This window comes from Anolis carolinensis, chromosome 1 (assembly GCF_035594765.1).
Source record: "Anolis carolinensis isolate JA03-04 chromosome 1, rAnoCar3.1.pri, whole genome shotgun sequence".
Taxonomy (NCBI): domain Eukaryota; kingdom Metazoa; phylum Chordata; class Lepidosauria; order Squamata; family Dactyloidae; genus Anolis; species Anolis carolinensis.
In genome coordinates this window covers 318,743,644-318,760,478 of record NC_085841.1, presented here as the reverse complement: position 1 = coordinate 318,760,478, position 16,835 = coordinate 318,743,644, and the positions used below count along the sequence as shown (strand labels likewise).

Below are 16,835 nucleotides of genomic sequence, written 5' to 3'. Positions count from 1 at the left end.
TATAAAAATTAAAAGCAAGCCATGAAAATTCATGGCAATTATTATATCTAACAATTCTATACCAACTGACAGGAGGGATGCATGATGGAGAGAAGTCATAAAATCGAATGGGTGGAGAGTGTTAGTTCAGAACTAATAGTTAAAAGCAAAATGGAGGGGCAGATAATTTGATGAAAGAATCAAATAATACTTTAGTGGTTGGGATAAATTATTATTTGTTATTCCATGTGAAATGACCATAGAGGATACTGACAAGTTGAAATGTATCCAGAAGAATGTACCAATGATGGTGAAAATCTGGAAACCAGACCATTTAAGGCACAGTTATGGGGGCTGGGTACATTTAGTATAGTTGTGGATGGAATCATGGTTTAATTTGGCATTTTAACTTTATCCTGACTTTGTCTTGATTGATGCAGATCTGTCCCGATCTGTCCCGATCTCAAACCAAGATCAAAACTATCTTCACGGGCTGTCACATGGATGATGGAGCAAATCGGTCTATCATAGAGTAGTACGTGATCCACCAGATAAGAATTACAGAAAAGGAGATCTTGGCTATGCATTAGAAAGTTGTATTCAAAAACATTGTAGTGTTAAATCTGTTTCAGAATAAAAAGCTATAAATGAATCCAGTAGCACTTTTGAGACGAAGAAAAAAAATCTAGCATAAGCTTTCATGAACTCCAGTGCATCTCAACAGATGTAAAAACTGTCCAATAGTAGAATGGATTACCTCATGAGGTGGGGGACATTATTTTAAGTTTTAAGCGTGCCTTAGCCAGTTTTTGTTTTTGGGTTACTAGTTTTTTTGGGGGTTTTTTTTGGGGGGGGGGGTTGGCAATGGTAGAGAGATGAAGTAGATGAGCTTTAGGATTTCATCCAAATGTATGATTACAGACTTTTTCTCCCTTCTGTTATTTTCCACCAAAATATATCCTATGGATTTTAATTCATTCATGTATTCTGATTATCTCCCAGCTAAATACAGTGGACTTCCTGGATCCATAGGATCCAGATCTACAATTTCCAGGTACCATGACTCATAGCTCCTCATATTAGCAAATGTTAATGATGTGAATGTGGATAATAATATGCATTTTTTCATATCCACAGTGGGTCCCATAATTTCTGAACCTCTATGAAAATGGCAGGCCCACTGTATATGCAACGAGAGACAATTTACTAGCTGTAAATGAGGAAATAGTGGCATTTAGGGTAAAATAAAGGCAAGTCTGAACTTAGCAGAAAAAACAGATGACATTCCAGCAATAGCTAGGAATGGCAACCTTCTAGGGAGATCCCTTAGCTTCAAAATTACCTGGAAATACCTGACATTAAATTCAGAGTAATTGACATCTCAGTATTCCATCTATACAATTGCATTCAATTCCTATATTAGCCATATTAAGACTTCACAAATAAAGAAATTATAAGCAATCTATAATATGATTATTAGCAGATTAGATTAACATCTCTCTCTTGAAATCTCTAGGTTCTCTAATGTATGATCAACCTCCACCCTCATTAAAAAAAATTACAGTATAGACTCACTTATTCAACGTCCTTTATTATCCAATGCAGTTTGCCTCCCGTCCAGATCCACAGCTATTTCTCTAGGCAGCAATGCGCAGTGGGCTAACATGATCAACAACAACACAAGTGCAGCCACACTCCCAAACAAGTGGCAGACTTGTTGTAAAACATGATGTTTTGGTGTTTAATTTGTAAAATCATAACATAATTTGATGTTTAATAGGCTTTTCCTTAATCCCTCCTTAATATCCAACATTTTCGCTTATCCAATGTTCTGATGGCCTGTTTATGTTGGATATGTGAAACTCTACTGTGGTATTATTATTATTTACGATTTTAACTTTCATGGAGGTCCTGTGCCACAAACCGCAGCAAATGTGAAGGGCTGACTGTACTATAATTTTAGCAGTTTGGGGAAATGAATAGTTTATAAGTTACATCTATAGAAGTATTGTTTGTTGCTTGGGAATATTGATTGATTCCTTAAAAGTACTGCAAAATTGTCTTTTATCACCTTCATTACAGGTTATAATAGTAACAATATTTGCATTAATCTTGACTCGGCGCATAACACAGTCTGCTTAAATTCCATTGCCTATTAAATGTGCCATCAATTGAGACTACTGAAATTTTTTCATTAAAAAGAATTCCCAAATATTTACAAGTTGAAGGGCTTTATTGGAAGGTTATAGAAAAAAATCAATGTTCTTCAAGGCTGAATGTTTTCCTTGTCAATATGATCAGCTCTTTAGTCTTATGGGGTTAAATTCTTAAGCCAGTGATACATAATGCTCTTGAAAAACCAAAGTCCCATCCACAGTTACAATTTATTGAAAACACAGCTTATTATAGCATGACAGAAAATAAATTAATCTGAAGATTGTAATGCCTTTTGCCATGATTCCATCATAGCACAAAACAAACTATTTTCCTCCTTAACTCTACAAGACATTAAGTGTATACCAAAATCTACACCACAATTCCATAAATGCAAGCTCTTTAAGAATGTGACAGCTTTGTCTACAATGAATTTGAAATATGATTTCCTATAAAACTGCTTGAAACGGTGGGGCTTTAAGAAAATCTTAAACATCTACATAAGAAGGAGGAAAGAGCTTCTGAATAGATAAAAGTAAAATCTTGATTCTTATATAAAATGTTATGCATTTTAATATGATTTTTGCCTGATTTATGTAAAGCTTTGTGTTTTTCATTTTCCCTGGCCTGTCACGTTGTAGTGATGTATGGAGCATTTTAGCATCAAGTTTGCCATGAGCAATAAAGTCAGTGCCCCTAAGAAATATTAATATATTTCCACTTTTTCCTTCCTTCTCTAAGAGTGTTCTTATTCAGCTTATTTGGTTTCACTTCACATAGTCAGCTGGCATAATTTTCAGTCTCACAGTAATATTTTAAGGCTTTGCATTTTTAAAAAGAAGGATCCCTGTTAAACAAGGTATGTACTAAAACACTAGATTTGAGAATGGAGAACACAGTGCTAAGAAAGGGGAAAGCCTCCACAAAGGAACAATTTTTTAAATGAATAATTATTACTCTTTTTTGTAAGTATACAGCACATCTTTGCTAAATAAAGTATACTGCAGCATGTGCGTATATATTCTCTGTAAGATGCTAATTTTAAATGAATTACAAGCAATTGGCTTAGTCATCATTTTAAAAGAAATAAAACCGGAAAGATTTGATAGTATAATGTATGATCTGACACAATAAGTGCTAAACAAGACAGAGGTACTCCTGGTTAGTTGCAAGGTGGAACAGGATATAGAGTTACACTCCCCCTGAAGACTCAGGTTCGCAGCTTGGGAGTTCTCCTGGACTTGTAGCTGAGTCTGGGAACAACCCCAAGTATCGGTAGTTAAAACTTGTGTGCCACCTGCACCCATACCTTGGGAAGTCAGACTTGGCCACGGTAGTCCACGCAATGGTTACATCCCGAATAGACTACTGCAACGTGCTCTATGTGGGGTTGCCTTTGAAGATTGTTCGGAATCTTCTAATAGTCCAACGGACAGCAGTCAGGCTGATCACTGGAGCGGCATACAGGGAGCCTACAAACCCTCTGTTGCACCAGCTCCACTGGCTGCCAGTTTGCCATCGAGCACAATTCAAAGTGCTGGCTTTAGCCTATAAAGCCCTAAACTGTTCTGGCCCAGCTTACCTGTCCGAATGTATCTCCTCCTATGAACCACCTAGGAGATTAAAATTGTCGGGGGAGGCCCTGCTCTCAGTCCCACCTCCTTTGCAGGCGTGCCTTGTGGGAACGAGAGACAGGGCCTTCTCAGTGGTGACCCCTCGGCTATGGAACTCCTCCCCAGTGATATTAGAGCAGCTCCCTCCCTCCTGGCCTTCAGAAGGAAAGTGAAAACCTGGCTCTGGGGTCAAGGCTTTGAGGCACGTCGTGTCTTTTAGAATTCTTTATGAAGGGGAAAAATTTGGACGGTGCATTAAAAGAGAAATAATAATAATAATAATAATAATAATAATAATAATAATAATAATAATAATAATAGAGTTAAATATCCTTATCCTGTTGCTACTTACTTTTGATGTCTCTTCCCCAGCAGGCTTTCAAAAATTATTACATACAGTTGAACAAAATTTTGGATTTTTGAGCATTTCAGATTTATGGATAAGGTATGCTCAACCTGCATCTCAATCTCTTGGGAGAGTGGTTGGGAAATAAGCAACATCTCCAGCAGGTCAAGGTTTAAGTGCCAGTTCAGTTATGTAAATACATTAGGTCACCTTGATAAAGTCCCATTCTCTCAGTCTAAGAGGAAAGCAATGGCAAACTTCCTAAGAATAAATCTTGCCAAGAAACTCTATGACAGGGGTGGGTTGCCATAAGTCAGCGTCGACCTGAAGGCATATAACAACAAATTCAAATGCTTTAACTCCTGAAGGTACCACTGTTTCTATAAAATCCTTGGCTTTCTTCCAGTTCTTTTCACAGAACAGCAAACTTCCCTTGCTGCCAACAATAAATGGGGTCAGTTGTATTATTCAACACTACAGTTACATTCTGCTCTTCTGCCAATGCAGTCTCTTGAGTTTGCATTAAAGATCCCTAAACAGATTGTATCAGAGCACTGTATCACTCTGTAAGTAAATTACTTGTCTCCCAACCAAAATATTAACAGCATATCATGTCCCTTGCGAAATACATATATTTAGCTTCTGTGTACTCTAAATCTTTATTGAATAATCCTCAATTAATTGATACAGAACCCATGTAACTGAGTTACCAAGCTTTTTCTTATTAATAATCACAATGAATTTTCCTAAACAAATTCAAACAGACCTCAACATCATTTCTACTATTATTTTTCCTTGCTGCTGCAGTGTATTCAATTCAAGAAATGGAAAAGTAAAAAGGGGAGGGTGACCTACCAGTGTTAAAATAAAAACCAATTTTTATTACTACTACCCAGTTTCACTTACAGGTGTAAGTGCCATGAATTACTTGCTACATGGCAACACAAATGCTTCGCAGCCATTATTAAATCACCGTTAGATGAATAGTATTTGAGCACTGGAGCATTAGTAAGGAAGGGCCACTTTGGGGCTGTCCGACAGAATTACTACTTTGCCACTTTATCAATATCATATTGGTACCACTTATATATACTTAACTCAGAAGTGGCAACTAAGTATCTTAGCATTTTATGTTACAGAACTACACAAACAGGGCATTCATTCATTACCAGCACTCATCTCTTCCGAGTCGCCTAAACTCAAATTTGTTGCCAGCTACACTGTCCAAACCATAAAGAAGAGAAGCATTTTAAAAGCACACATATCTTTTTAATAGTTTGTGTTGAGAAATGAGAAAAAGCACTAGGTTGGGTCGCTGTGAGTTTTCCGGGCTGTATGGCCATGTTCCAGAAGCATTCTCTACTACCGTTTCACCCACATCTATGGCAGGCATCCTCAGAGGTTGTGAGATCTGTTGGAAACTAGGCAAGTGGGGTTTATATATCTGTGGAATGCCCAGGGTGGGAGAAAGAAATCTTGTCTGTTGGAGGCAAGTGTAAATGTTGCAATTGGCCACCTTGATTAGCACTGAATGGCCTTGCAGCTTCAAAGCATTGCGGCTTCCAGCCTGGAGGCATCCTTTGTTGGGAGGTGTTAGCTGGCCCTGGTTGTTTGTTCTCTGGAATTCCCCTGTTTTTTGAGTGTTATTTTTTTAATTTAGTGTCCTGACTTTGGAGTTTACAAAAAAATACTGGTAGCCAGATTTTCTTCGTTGTGATGGTTTCCTCCTTTCTGTTGAAATTGTCCATATGCTTGTGGATTTCAATGGCTTCTTTATGTAATCTGACATGATGGTTGTTAGAGTGGTCCAGCATTTCTGTGTTCTCAAATAATATGCTGTGTCCAGCTTGGTTCATCAGGTGCTCTGCTGTGGGTGACTTCTCTGGTTGAATTGGTCTGCAATGCCTTTCATGTTCCTTGATTCATGTTTGGGCAATGCTGGTTTTGCGGTTCCTATATAGACTTGTCCACAGCTCCATGGTATATGGTAGACCCCTGCAGAGGTGAGAGGATCCCTCTTGTCATTTGCTGAATGTTGCATCTGCAGGAGTCTATCGTATACCATACAGCTGTGGACAAGTCTATATAGGGACCACCAAACACAGTGCCCAAACAGATTGCAGGACTGGCCCAAACCTAACAAAACCTAAGAAATTTAGCTTTAGGCAGAAAAAATGAAATGCACAGGATGGAAATCCCTGTCTTAACCACAGTACATGTGAAAGGGGTTTAGGAGACTAACTAGACCATAAGTTACAGTGTGATGTGGCAGCTAAAAAAGTCAATGTACATCAGTAAGAGTATGAATAGGAGTATAGTGTCCAAATCAAGGAAAGTAAAAGTATTATTCTATTCTGCTTTGGTTAGACTTCACATGGACTATTGAATCCAGACACTGCAATTTAAGAAGCATATTGACAAGCTGAAATACATCCAAAGGAAGGCGACAAAAATGGTTAAATGTCTGGAAGCTTTGAGAGCTTGGTATGTTTAACCTGGAGAAGAGAAGGTTAAGAGGTGACGTGATGCCATGTTTATTTGAAATGATGTCATATTGAAGATGGAATAAGCTTGTTTTCTGTTGCTCAAATGACTAGGACAGAGAGTAATTAATTGAAACTACAGGAAGAGATTCCAACATTAGAGCTGTTTGATAGTGGAATATGCTGCTTTGGAGTGTAGTGGAGTCGCTTTCTCTGGAGGGTTTAAACACAGATTGGATGGTCATCTGTTAGGAGTGCTTTGTTTTTGAATTCCTGCAGCGAGCTGGATGGCCCTTTCCAATTCTATGAATCTATGATTCTATTACATATTTCAGTAATTTTTTTCTCCTTTGGAAGTAGTGATGTTTTTAAAAAAATCATTGTTATTCATCTTGAGACTTTGTAATGACACAGATTATAAAACAGTAATATATGAAAATTGTATTCTTGTACTTGCCTTATCTTCTGAATGCAATTTTAATAGACGGAGGTAAGCCACTGGTGCAAATGCATCTGCTGAATGCACAACCACTTCTGATAAATCCCTGTAACATAAAATCATGAACATTTATTTTTTAAAAAAACACACCTCAACCAAGTAGCACATTTATTTTGTAAAACCACTGGTTGGCAAAATAGAGGACTGATAAAAACTATTTTAAATTATCTGATAATGTTTCAATTCATAAGACACACAACAAAGTCAAAAGTCCATCTTGCAGTGATAGCTTTACTGGGCCAATCAAAAGACACAAAATATATCACATTAGCTTTCAAAGCTTCACATCTGAGACTCCAAAATATCTTGTTCTTCAGCCATATGCCAGTCAAAATGGAAAATAGAATAATATAACACAATAGAAAGGAAGTAGCTAACTATATTCGAGATAGGATGTACTTCCCTGGACCCTTTCCCGAGTCTCTGAGGATTTAGGGCTTAACCCAGAATGAAACGAGTCTAGATAATATTATTCAAACCCAACCACACTGGCGTGACACTAGCCTGGAGTGCTGTAAAGGAAAGAGAAGTATGACCTTTCCAGACAGGGATACATTCCTGAACTAACTGTGGAAATGTGAAACCACAGATAATAGCAAACCCTGTTGAATTGAAAGGCTTACCATAGAATCTCATTGGAGGACTTATAAAGTTCCTGAAGACAACTTTTTTTGACATAGGTATGTAAAATCACAGGTACCAGTCCCACGGATACAGGGGTTGAACTATAAGTTATGGACCAATGCATTTTGTTAGTTTCTGGGATGCTACAAGATGTATTTGTTATTTTCATTATTCTGTCTTCCTCAAGTGTTTTATTTGTATTGGATAAAAAACACTTCCAATACAAACATCAGTAACACACATCAGGCAGCCTTGAAAACTAACTATAGCCTAATTCAGCACTATGCTGTCTTTCTTCCAAAGAACCGCTACACAAAGAACTAATTTTTCAAGTCTTCCAGAGTCAACTTTGTAGATAGAGACAGGGACGCAGTGAGGAATGGGATCACCCCTCCTAGGTCAGCTATATTTCACCATTCTACCAGCATATGCATCAATTAATATATATTTAAATAAGCAAATATCAATAATATCCCAGAATATTTACTATTATTTGCAATAAGAACTTTTACACCACGCTTCCGTTCAATTTCTAAGGTTGTTCACGACAATAAAACCATTCAAATGTACATGCAAAAAGAAGCTATATAACCACAAATCAAAAACAACAACAACACAAACATCAGCAAAATTAATAATACAACAAGGAAGGTGTCTGGAAAGCCAATTGGTGACATATCAAATAACAGCCTTGTTGCGAAGTCTCTCCAATGATCTATCACAACATTAAGTACTTAACACTCCCTGAATTGAACTGTGTACTCTTACCTTAAGACAATATTTCTCAAGTATGAGTCCCCCAGATATTTTGGATTTCAGTCCCCAGAATACCTTACATTTGACTGGGGCTTCTGAAATGTAAAATCCAGTAATATATAGAGTACCCATTTTTGGAACACACTACTTTAGGGAAATATTTCTTGGGAAAAAAAATGTCATGAAACTAAAACTGGATTCTGTGGCTGAGTGAACATGCAAAGAGGGAAGATCCAGTCCTCATTTTAGTCACTATGCTGTAACACCTTTGCACAATATTCTGCAGTACCTTCTACCAAAGACATAAAGCCTCAACAGCTTTTATAGTTTACCACAGTTTATATCAGGCCCTGCTATTTTACAGTATTATACAGATATAACCCTTAAGGGCACTTTCATCTGGTACACATTCAGCTCAGATCAGCTTTGTTTTTGTTGGGAGGATAGCTTTCATGACTGAAATATTCCAAGTAATGTGGCCCTCAAACCATTTTGCTCAAGTATAGACAACTGGTATGCTCCCAAGTGAGTCATTTTAGTTCTATAATCAAATCACCACCTTCACTTATTGGTCGGAAAGTGGTACGGAGCAGACACCAACACTGTTTTATTAGACAATCTGTAAACTCAGATGAAAGAGGAATAATAGCAGTCAAAATATCTCCTTTAATACATTCAGGCTAAGTTATTTACCATAATTGTACTGACAAATCTACATAGGGATAAAGAAATTTCCCACACCTCTACACATACATTTTAAGAATTTATGGCAAGGAAATAACCTACTCAGTGCAAATTGAACTGATTCAAAACATTAACATTCAAAAACATCCTTTAGTAATTCAAGCAAAATGTTTAGCATTATCATCCTAAGTTGCTAATGTTAAAATGGGAGGGAGATGTGAAAGAAAAAGAGAGAGAGAGAGAGAGAGAGAGAGAGAGAGAGAGAGAGAAGGGAAACAGAGTTAATGGAACCCACAGGCTACTGATGTGGCAGTTTATCAAATGTAGCTGTAATGAAAGATAAATATTACAGGCAATTCGCACTTCATGAAAGGATAAAAGTGTCAGTGTGTAGGTACCAGTTTTACTGCAGGCCATAATCAGCAAGTAAACGAAAGTGCAAATGTCTAAAAAGTTTATAGCTTTCTATGAAGGCCTCGTCTTGTCAGGCATTGATTTAGGTTAGTGGAGGACTTTGCCAGTGTTGAACAAAGTGAGTGTTTGTGAACTTAGAGGACATGTTCTGCCGCTGCCGCCAACAGAAGTGGCCTCAAGCTAAACGTTAATATGTTCCCAGTGCTAAAATTTAAAGGACAGAAAAGGCATAGTTCCTTACACAACTATTTTCTTCTTAAACAGAGGGCAGTCCAATGTGAACGTTTCATATTCTCCACCTTCTCCACAGATATGGACACCATATTTCTTCGAAAGCTGAAAAATGGATAAAAAGGTTATCAAGAAAAGTGCTATTGCATAGTGAGAAACATGCACTCATGTCTAGGGTTTATCCTGCAATAGTAATGTAACATCTTAAATTTTGCATAACCTTAAACATATGGAAGTTCACTGGGATGTGGGTGCCATTGTGTTTAGTCAGGCTCCCTCCAAGTAAGTGTGCTTAGAGAACAAGAGCTAGTGAAGCTTGTATAATGCTTTTCCGTATTCAACAATTCAGATACCTAGTCTTTTATATTACTTCATTTTTGCAGAACACAAATATAATAGCTGACAAAATTATAATGTTTTGCTTTGCTTATTGCAAACCATAGAGTAAAGTACTACAGAGCTTGTACTAATCATCTACAACTTAGCTGATCATTGAGTTTCCACCAATACAGGCATTTTACATCCATTTTATATGAGTTAAAACATATTTAACCAAGTAATGTGTATTGTTATGAGATATGCTTGATAAATATGATTTGCAAGCAAACTTTTAGTCAGAGAGATTTCACCTGTCATATACTGGAGAAGAGGCCAGGGTGGGGGAATGTTCCCTCCTGGATTCTTGGCCATCTTGGAAGAAGATAAGCCTCGTTTTAGAAGTACAAACTAGAATTTTCCTATGGAATCCCACTCTCTATCCCCACCACCAATCTTGGCTGACAAGGAAGGAAATGATCCCATTGTTGCATTGAAGAAGGCAATCAGTGCTTAAATATCTTGCTTACTACTAAATGTGAGATCTTGACAAACTGGTACACTGATATTTGCCATATAGTTACTACATTGCATCCTCAGAGGACCAGTGAAGAGTCGTTAGGAGACATCTTCAGACAAAGAGAAGACACATTCATATCTGCCCCTTTCCACAAAGCGTCTTTTGTCTGCACCTATGAATTCAAGCACATGGAGGCTTTTCTTTTGAACTCCCCAAAAGACAACATTAAAGCAATGTTTTGCTCCACCCAGAGGTGTTTCCCTCACTCCAGGTAATGGCCCACAAGTCAGCAACAGGTTAAATATAGGCAGAAGGGCAAAAACAATGAGGAAGAAGACCTTCCAGCACAGAGAGAGATTGCAGAGGGAGAGCCCCCAGAGATCTTCTACCATACTCTTCAGAGAGATTTTCAAACAGGCAAAATAGAAGCAAAGAGAAATCCCAGGAGATCAAGAGAGATTTCCACAGGAGCAAAGCAAAGGCAGAGATTCCAGAGAAGAATTTTCCACAAACACAAGAGCAGCAGAAATATCTGAAGTCCCTTTCGCCCAGAACCTGCTTTCCTGCTTATTTGGACTTTTCAAACATCAGAGGGTGGGAAAATCCCTATGTGTTTTAATCCAAAGCTGTTTTACTCACAGCCGCTTAGATTTGGTTAGAAGTAGGGTTTTTTAACACCTTTTTTGGTCTTCTTAATAAAGAAATAATTATTTTTGCTTTACCCTACTTCTTTCCCTTTTGGGATCCACTTTTGAAATAATTGTCCATTATTAAAACCTTTGGCCTCAAAGATCCTTTAAAGAGTGTGTGGGAAAGCTCACAAAATTTTTCAATTCAATTTCATCTGTATAGTGGTTATGTTAAGAGAAACACTGAATCAAAGTTTGGGTATACATAAACTCTGAGGAACCTTTGTTCAAGTTATGTTTTGAGTTAGTGGCAGGTAGTGAGGGAATACTCTTCCAAAATATGTAAGAGGGAGGATAACACATTTCACATAGGCTCCCACAACTATGTGTTGAGTCAAATGGTATGAGTCAAAGAAAGCAGTCGACATGGCACAACAAAAGTGGCAGCACACCTTGGCATTTGAATGAAGTAACAAGTGCATATGAACTTAAAACCTTTATTGGAATCCCAATCACATTTTAAATTTTATCAGCTTGACTGAGCTGGAATATTTAAGAAGGCTTTTTGCTTTCATTCTCCTTCAACCTTTTACTTTAGGGAAATATATATAGTTCAGATGAAGATATTATCTGTCATATAATTAAATCATGTCTGTTTACCCATTTTGGATGGTAAATTGAAATCTTTTTTTCAAATAAAGATCAAATTATCTTTCCCAGGCCTATGTTATCAGACATTTTCCTTTTAATGAGAGAATATCTCTTTGTCTAAAAATAACCAAACATTCACTTAATCAAGCTTTCACTTCCAAAGCTCACACTGCTGACATAAAAGATAGCTCCACCTGTCAGGAGCTGCTGTAAGGTTCTTGTAGGACAAATCCATCAAGAATAATTAATGCTGATGCAATAAGAATGGACAACTTACAAAACAGTTAGTCAAAACAGCTTATTCTTCTTCCTGCCAAAAACTACTGCTGAAAAGCTGTTTAAATACGGAGATGCTGCCAGGTATAAACAGCTACAAAATGCACCTATATTTGGAACAATGGAATATATGCCTGCTGTTCCTTATTAATATCCACATTAAGTGCATTGCACTAAGAAGAAATAACTGTTTATATATTTCCTAAAATTGATTGTTCTGATACTGAGTCTTTGGTGCCACAAATCCTTCCTGGACATCAAGATCAAACAGTTCAGAGCTCCCAGTAGTCTCCTTTTTGCCATTCTGGAATAGCTCAGCTTCCTGTATAAGTGAGTGTTTCTTTAGAGTTTGCCTTTTAACTGTTGGGTGTGCTCTCATATCATAACATGGACATATTGTTGGATCTTAATGGAAGTTTTAAAATTTGGGGCAAAATCTCTTGTAGCTGCTCCAGGTTCACAGAAAATACACATGCTATCTCTTTCTGTATACTTCTTTTTACAAAAGGATACTGAGAAACGAATCTGGAAGATATAAAGGTTCTTTCAAATCAACTGCATTAACTAGGTTAATCTGCATCATGATTTAGGATAATATTCAACTTCCACTATAGAATTCTATGTGAATCATTGATGTAGCTAAGATATGTCACAAAGCAAATAGCTGGTATATACTGACGAAGACAATCCATACATATATATACACACATACACATACATGTATGCATGCATGCGTTGGCTGAATAGTGACCATTCCATTTTTGTTTTAGTTCCTCTTATTTTCATACAAATTTGGGTCATAATAAGTAAGCTTTCCCCATCTGTTTTCTGGTAAGACATGTACTTGGACTTGAATTATAACTACAGCCCATGTGTTGTGACTGCGCCTTCGGGGATTATGGTTGATGGGGATGGAATTCGAAGAGGAAGAAAAAACCCTCGTGATGAGGGTTCACTGGAGGAGTTGCGCAGGAAGCGACTTAGAGAGCTATATGGGGGATCTTCTGAGGAAGATTCAGATGGGGAGATGGATGCTGAGGAACAGGTGGTGGCTGGGGAAGCAGGCACTGAATGGGCACAGCCACCGGAGATGTCTGGGGATTTGGGGTCTATGGATACTTCTGAACCTGGGGCTTCTGCAGGAGCTGATCCCAATTGGGATGCTTGGAGAAGGGAGGATGGTTCTTTAAGTGTTCATGGGGCTAAGTGTGGGCAGGATGATTGGGACTCCGACGAATTGCTAGGTACTCCAGATCCACGAGCTCTAGCTGTGTGGAGCTCAGACTCTGAGTAGATTTGGGACACCTGGTGTTTGGGTGTGAGTGTTTGGTCACCCAGGAGGAAGGGGAATAAAATGGGAATGTTTGGCCACTGCACTTTGCGTGTGGCAAGGTGTTGCTGAGGCACCATTGGGATCTCTGTGTTTCCATGAAGACTGGACTTGGACTATGATTTGAATCTGCTGTTATCACCTAGCTTGGCTCTCGCTGTGTCTTATCGTGGACCTGTTTTGGATGACTGCACCCTCTTCAGATCTTGGATCGGAATTTGACCTTGCTACTGCCTTCGCCCTGTGATTGATGACTACTATCGGCTTTTGACTCCTGGCTTGCTCTTTGGACACCGCTGTTATCTCCTGACCTGACCTTGGAATCCCGGACGACGTCTTTTCACCATCCTTTTGGAGCCTTCGGCTTTATCCACATTGTGGAAGCAGTCTACTGCATTCTTAGTTTGTTTGTTTGTTTCCTGACCAATTTGGTGTTTTCTTTTGGGAACTGTTCCTTTGAAAACTACAGAGCCAGCTAGCAGGGCTTGGATTCAGAAAGTGCAGTTTGCACTAAGTTTGTTTAGCTTTGTTTTTACCTGCTTGTGTTGCTGAATTACATTTTTGTTTGAACTGCTCTTGAAGCACTGATAGTGAAGTGTTTCAAGGTTTTTTCTGTGTTAACATTACTTTTTGGCTTATCTGCTGAATAAACTCTATTTTTGTTCGCTAATTTGCGTCTGACTCTTGACACCATGTATCAATAATTGCTAGCATCTAAACTGGAAACCTTTCGTCTCTTTGGGTCTGTCAAATTTGCTTTCAGAAAACGGTGTCCATAAATATTTGGATACGAGGAACCCAGGAGACCCTCAACTTCCCAAGATATTTTGACAAAGTTTGTTACCAAAGATTCCTAAGCAAATGTATAAGTCATGGAGTAAGAAGAAATGTCATCTTATCAATTTGAAAATGGTGAAAGAACGAGTAGAAATGATGTTGCAGCATTGGCTTAAGCAGCTTAGACCTTGGACTGACTATGCTGACACAGGCTTGTCTTTTGAACTGCTTAGACGGGAAGAACTAGAAAAAAATGCTTTCATTCCTATTAAACATTCTTGAGCAATAAAGTCTTTCAGGGCTGTGATATGTATGAATATGAGCAGTAGGTTCCTCCACCACCAAAGTTTTTTTTAAAATAAATGAACTGGATAAATTTCTCTGAGAAAGCAAGGGACTGTTAACAACGTTGACTGAATTCTTCATAACCCAGGAGAGAGTTATACTGAGAAACAGCAGTGACAACAGCAAGGTTCTAGATAAGGGTTCACGTAAGTGCGCAAAGGGTCACTCTAAAAAGGACACCAAATGAATTTTTAAAATGGCTCAAAAGTGTAAGATACAGAAGAAAAGTAAAATATTCAAAATGTCAAGAAAACAGATTTCTATCCTGCATGCTCAAAAGAAAGTATGAGATTGTTTTATTTGAAGGATTGTGCTTGTAAAAGCGGTCCTCTAAAGACAACCCAAAGGAACTTCAGGGACAAAAAAGATTTAAAAAATAAAGGGATGTGTAAAGATTGTCACCAACAGAAAACTCAGCTGAAGAATTGGCTCAATTAGTGTGGCTTGTAACACAGCATTGGAATTGACACAAAACCAGCAAGAAAAAAGGCACTCATATTCAGAGAATTCTGAATCTTTCGAGCTGGGTTAATCCTCAGTCTTTAGAATTTCAGACAAACTGTGGTGTAAGAACCTGTTGGGATCATCCCTCAAATAGCTGGTATTTTGAATTGTCCTAAACAAAAGAGTCTCCTGGATCAAGCACAGTGTTACAGAATTCTGGCAATTAGTATCAGTTAAACTTAGAACTTTTACTTTTCATCCCATGATTCCAATTCCAACTAAAGAATGGGAGCTGATTTATTTAAAGCTGAAATGGAAACAGATAAAATAGTTAATGGTGTTGATAGCTGTAGGGATACTGATGCCCTGTCAAAATGGGTTCCAGTCACCACCTAGGAAATCAACCCATTTATTCTATCATTAAATAATAATAAAGCCCTTGGAGATTTTCTGCCTCCTAAACTTTTAAAAGAAAGTATAGACTGATGAGCAGCTACATTGGCAGGTTTCCTCACATATACAAATAACACTGACTATATATCAAATGGATGGAAACTTGGGATAATAATTTATTTCTCCCCCTCCCCCATGAAGTATAATTCACATAAATGTAAAATGCCTAAAGCGAACAGTAGGTCTATGTGAATTCTGTAACAAAACACAATTCTTAATGACTAATATGCCCTTTCTGCCATGAGGATTGAAAGGAAGATGAGATTTTAGAAGATCACAAATATACCTAAAAACGGAAAGTAAAGAAAGTAGCAGACGAATAACAGAAACATTCCAAAACTGGCCCATTTCCTTCTGATTTCTTTGCCCCACATTCATTCTTTCTCTCACACACATGTACATCATGTCCCCAACAGAACCCAAAGGAAATATTTTTAGAACTATAGCTTCAACTACCTCTGCAGCTGGTGTTTATACTTCAATTTCACTAAGTTAAAAAAGCAAACTAAATATCTAGTAAAATATTTATATATGTTAACATTTATCGAAAAACACAAAGCCACTATCAACAAGAAAGAGGGTTTACTGAACAACTTTCTTCCACATTGTTCTTCAGTATTGCTAAGTAAACCACATATAGGAAAAGATGCTGGTTATTGCTGCCATTGTTCAATAAGGATAAAATCTGTTTATATATATATATATATATATATATGTGTGTGTGTGTGTGTGTGTGTGTGTATAGATTACAGATATATATATATATATATATATATATATATATATATATATATATATATATATAAAAAGAGTGATGGCATCAGGGCAGCGGACAAAACAACAAAACTGCAGCCCCCCCCCCCAACCTCGAAATTTGACAACACAACCCATCATCCACGGCTCTAGGTTGATACAACAAAAAGAAAAGAAAACTAAAGTCCTAATTAGAGAGAGAGGAATAATTGTTTTTATCCAATTGCTGCCAGTTACAAGGCTAAGTTCCGCCCACTTGGTCTCCTAGCTACCTACTCAGCCTAGGGGACAGGCACAGTTAAGCCTCACTTAGGCCTCTTCCACAGATTATCTGATTTGCACTGGATTATATGGCAGTGTAGACTCCTTCCACACAGCTATATAACCCATTTATAATCTTATATTATCTGCTTTGAACTGGATTATCTTGACTCCACACTGCCATATAATCCACTTCACTGTGCATTTTATACAGCTGTGAAGAAGGAGCCTCATATAATCCAGTTCTAAGCAGATAATATAAGATTATAAATATACAGTAGAGTCTCACTTATCCAAC

General features: G+C 37.7%; 1 protein-coding gene across 4 annotated transcripts in view; it reads right to left on the bottom strand.

Annotated features, from left to right (window-relative positions):
- The window catches only part of dph6 (diphthamine biosynthesis 6), a 320,194-nt gene that overhangs the window by 208,280 nt on the left and 95,079 nt on the right, over positions 1-16,835 (bottom strand). For all 4 annotated transcript variants that reach the window (XM_062968214.1, XM_008103108.3, XM_008103117.3 and 1 more), the window contains exons 7-8: positions 9,794-9,888; positions 7,033-7,120 (exon numbers count right to left, since the gene is read on the bottom strand). In XM_062968214.1, the coding sequence (XP_062824284.1) occupies positions 7,033-7,120; positions 9,794-9,888 (183 nt within the window). The remainder of the gene's footprint in view (positions 1-7,032; positions 7,121-9,793; positions 9,889-16,835) is intronic.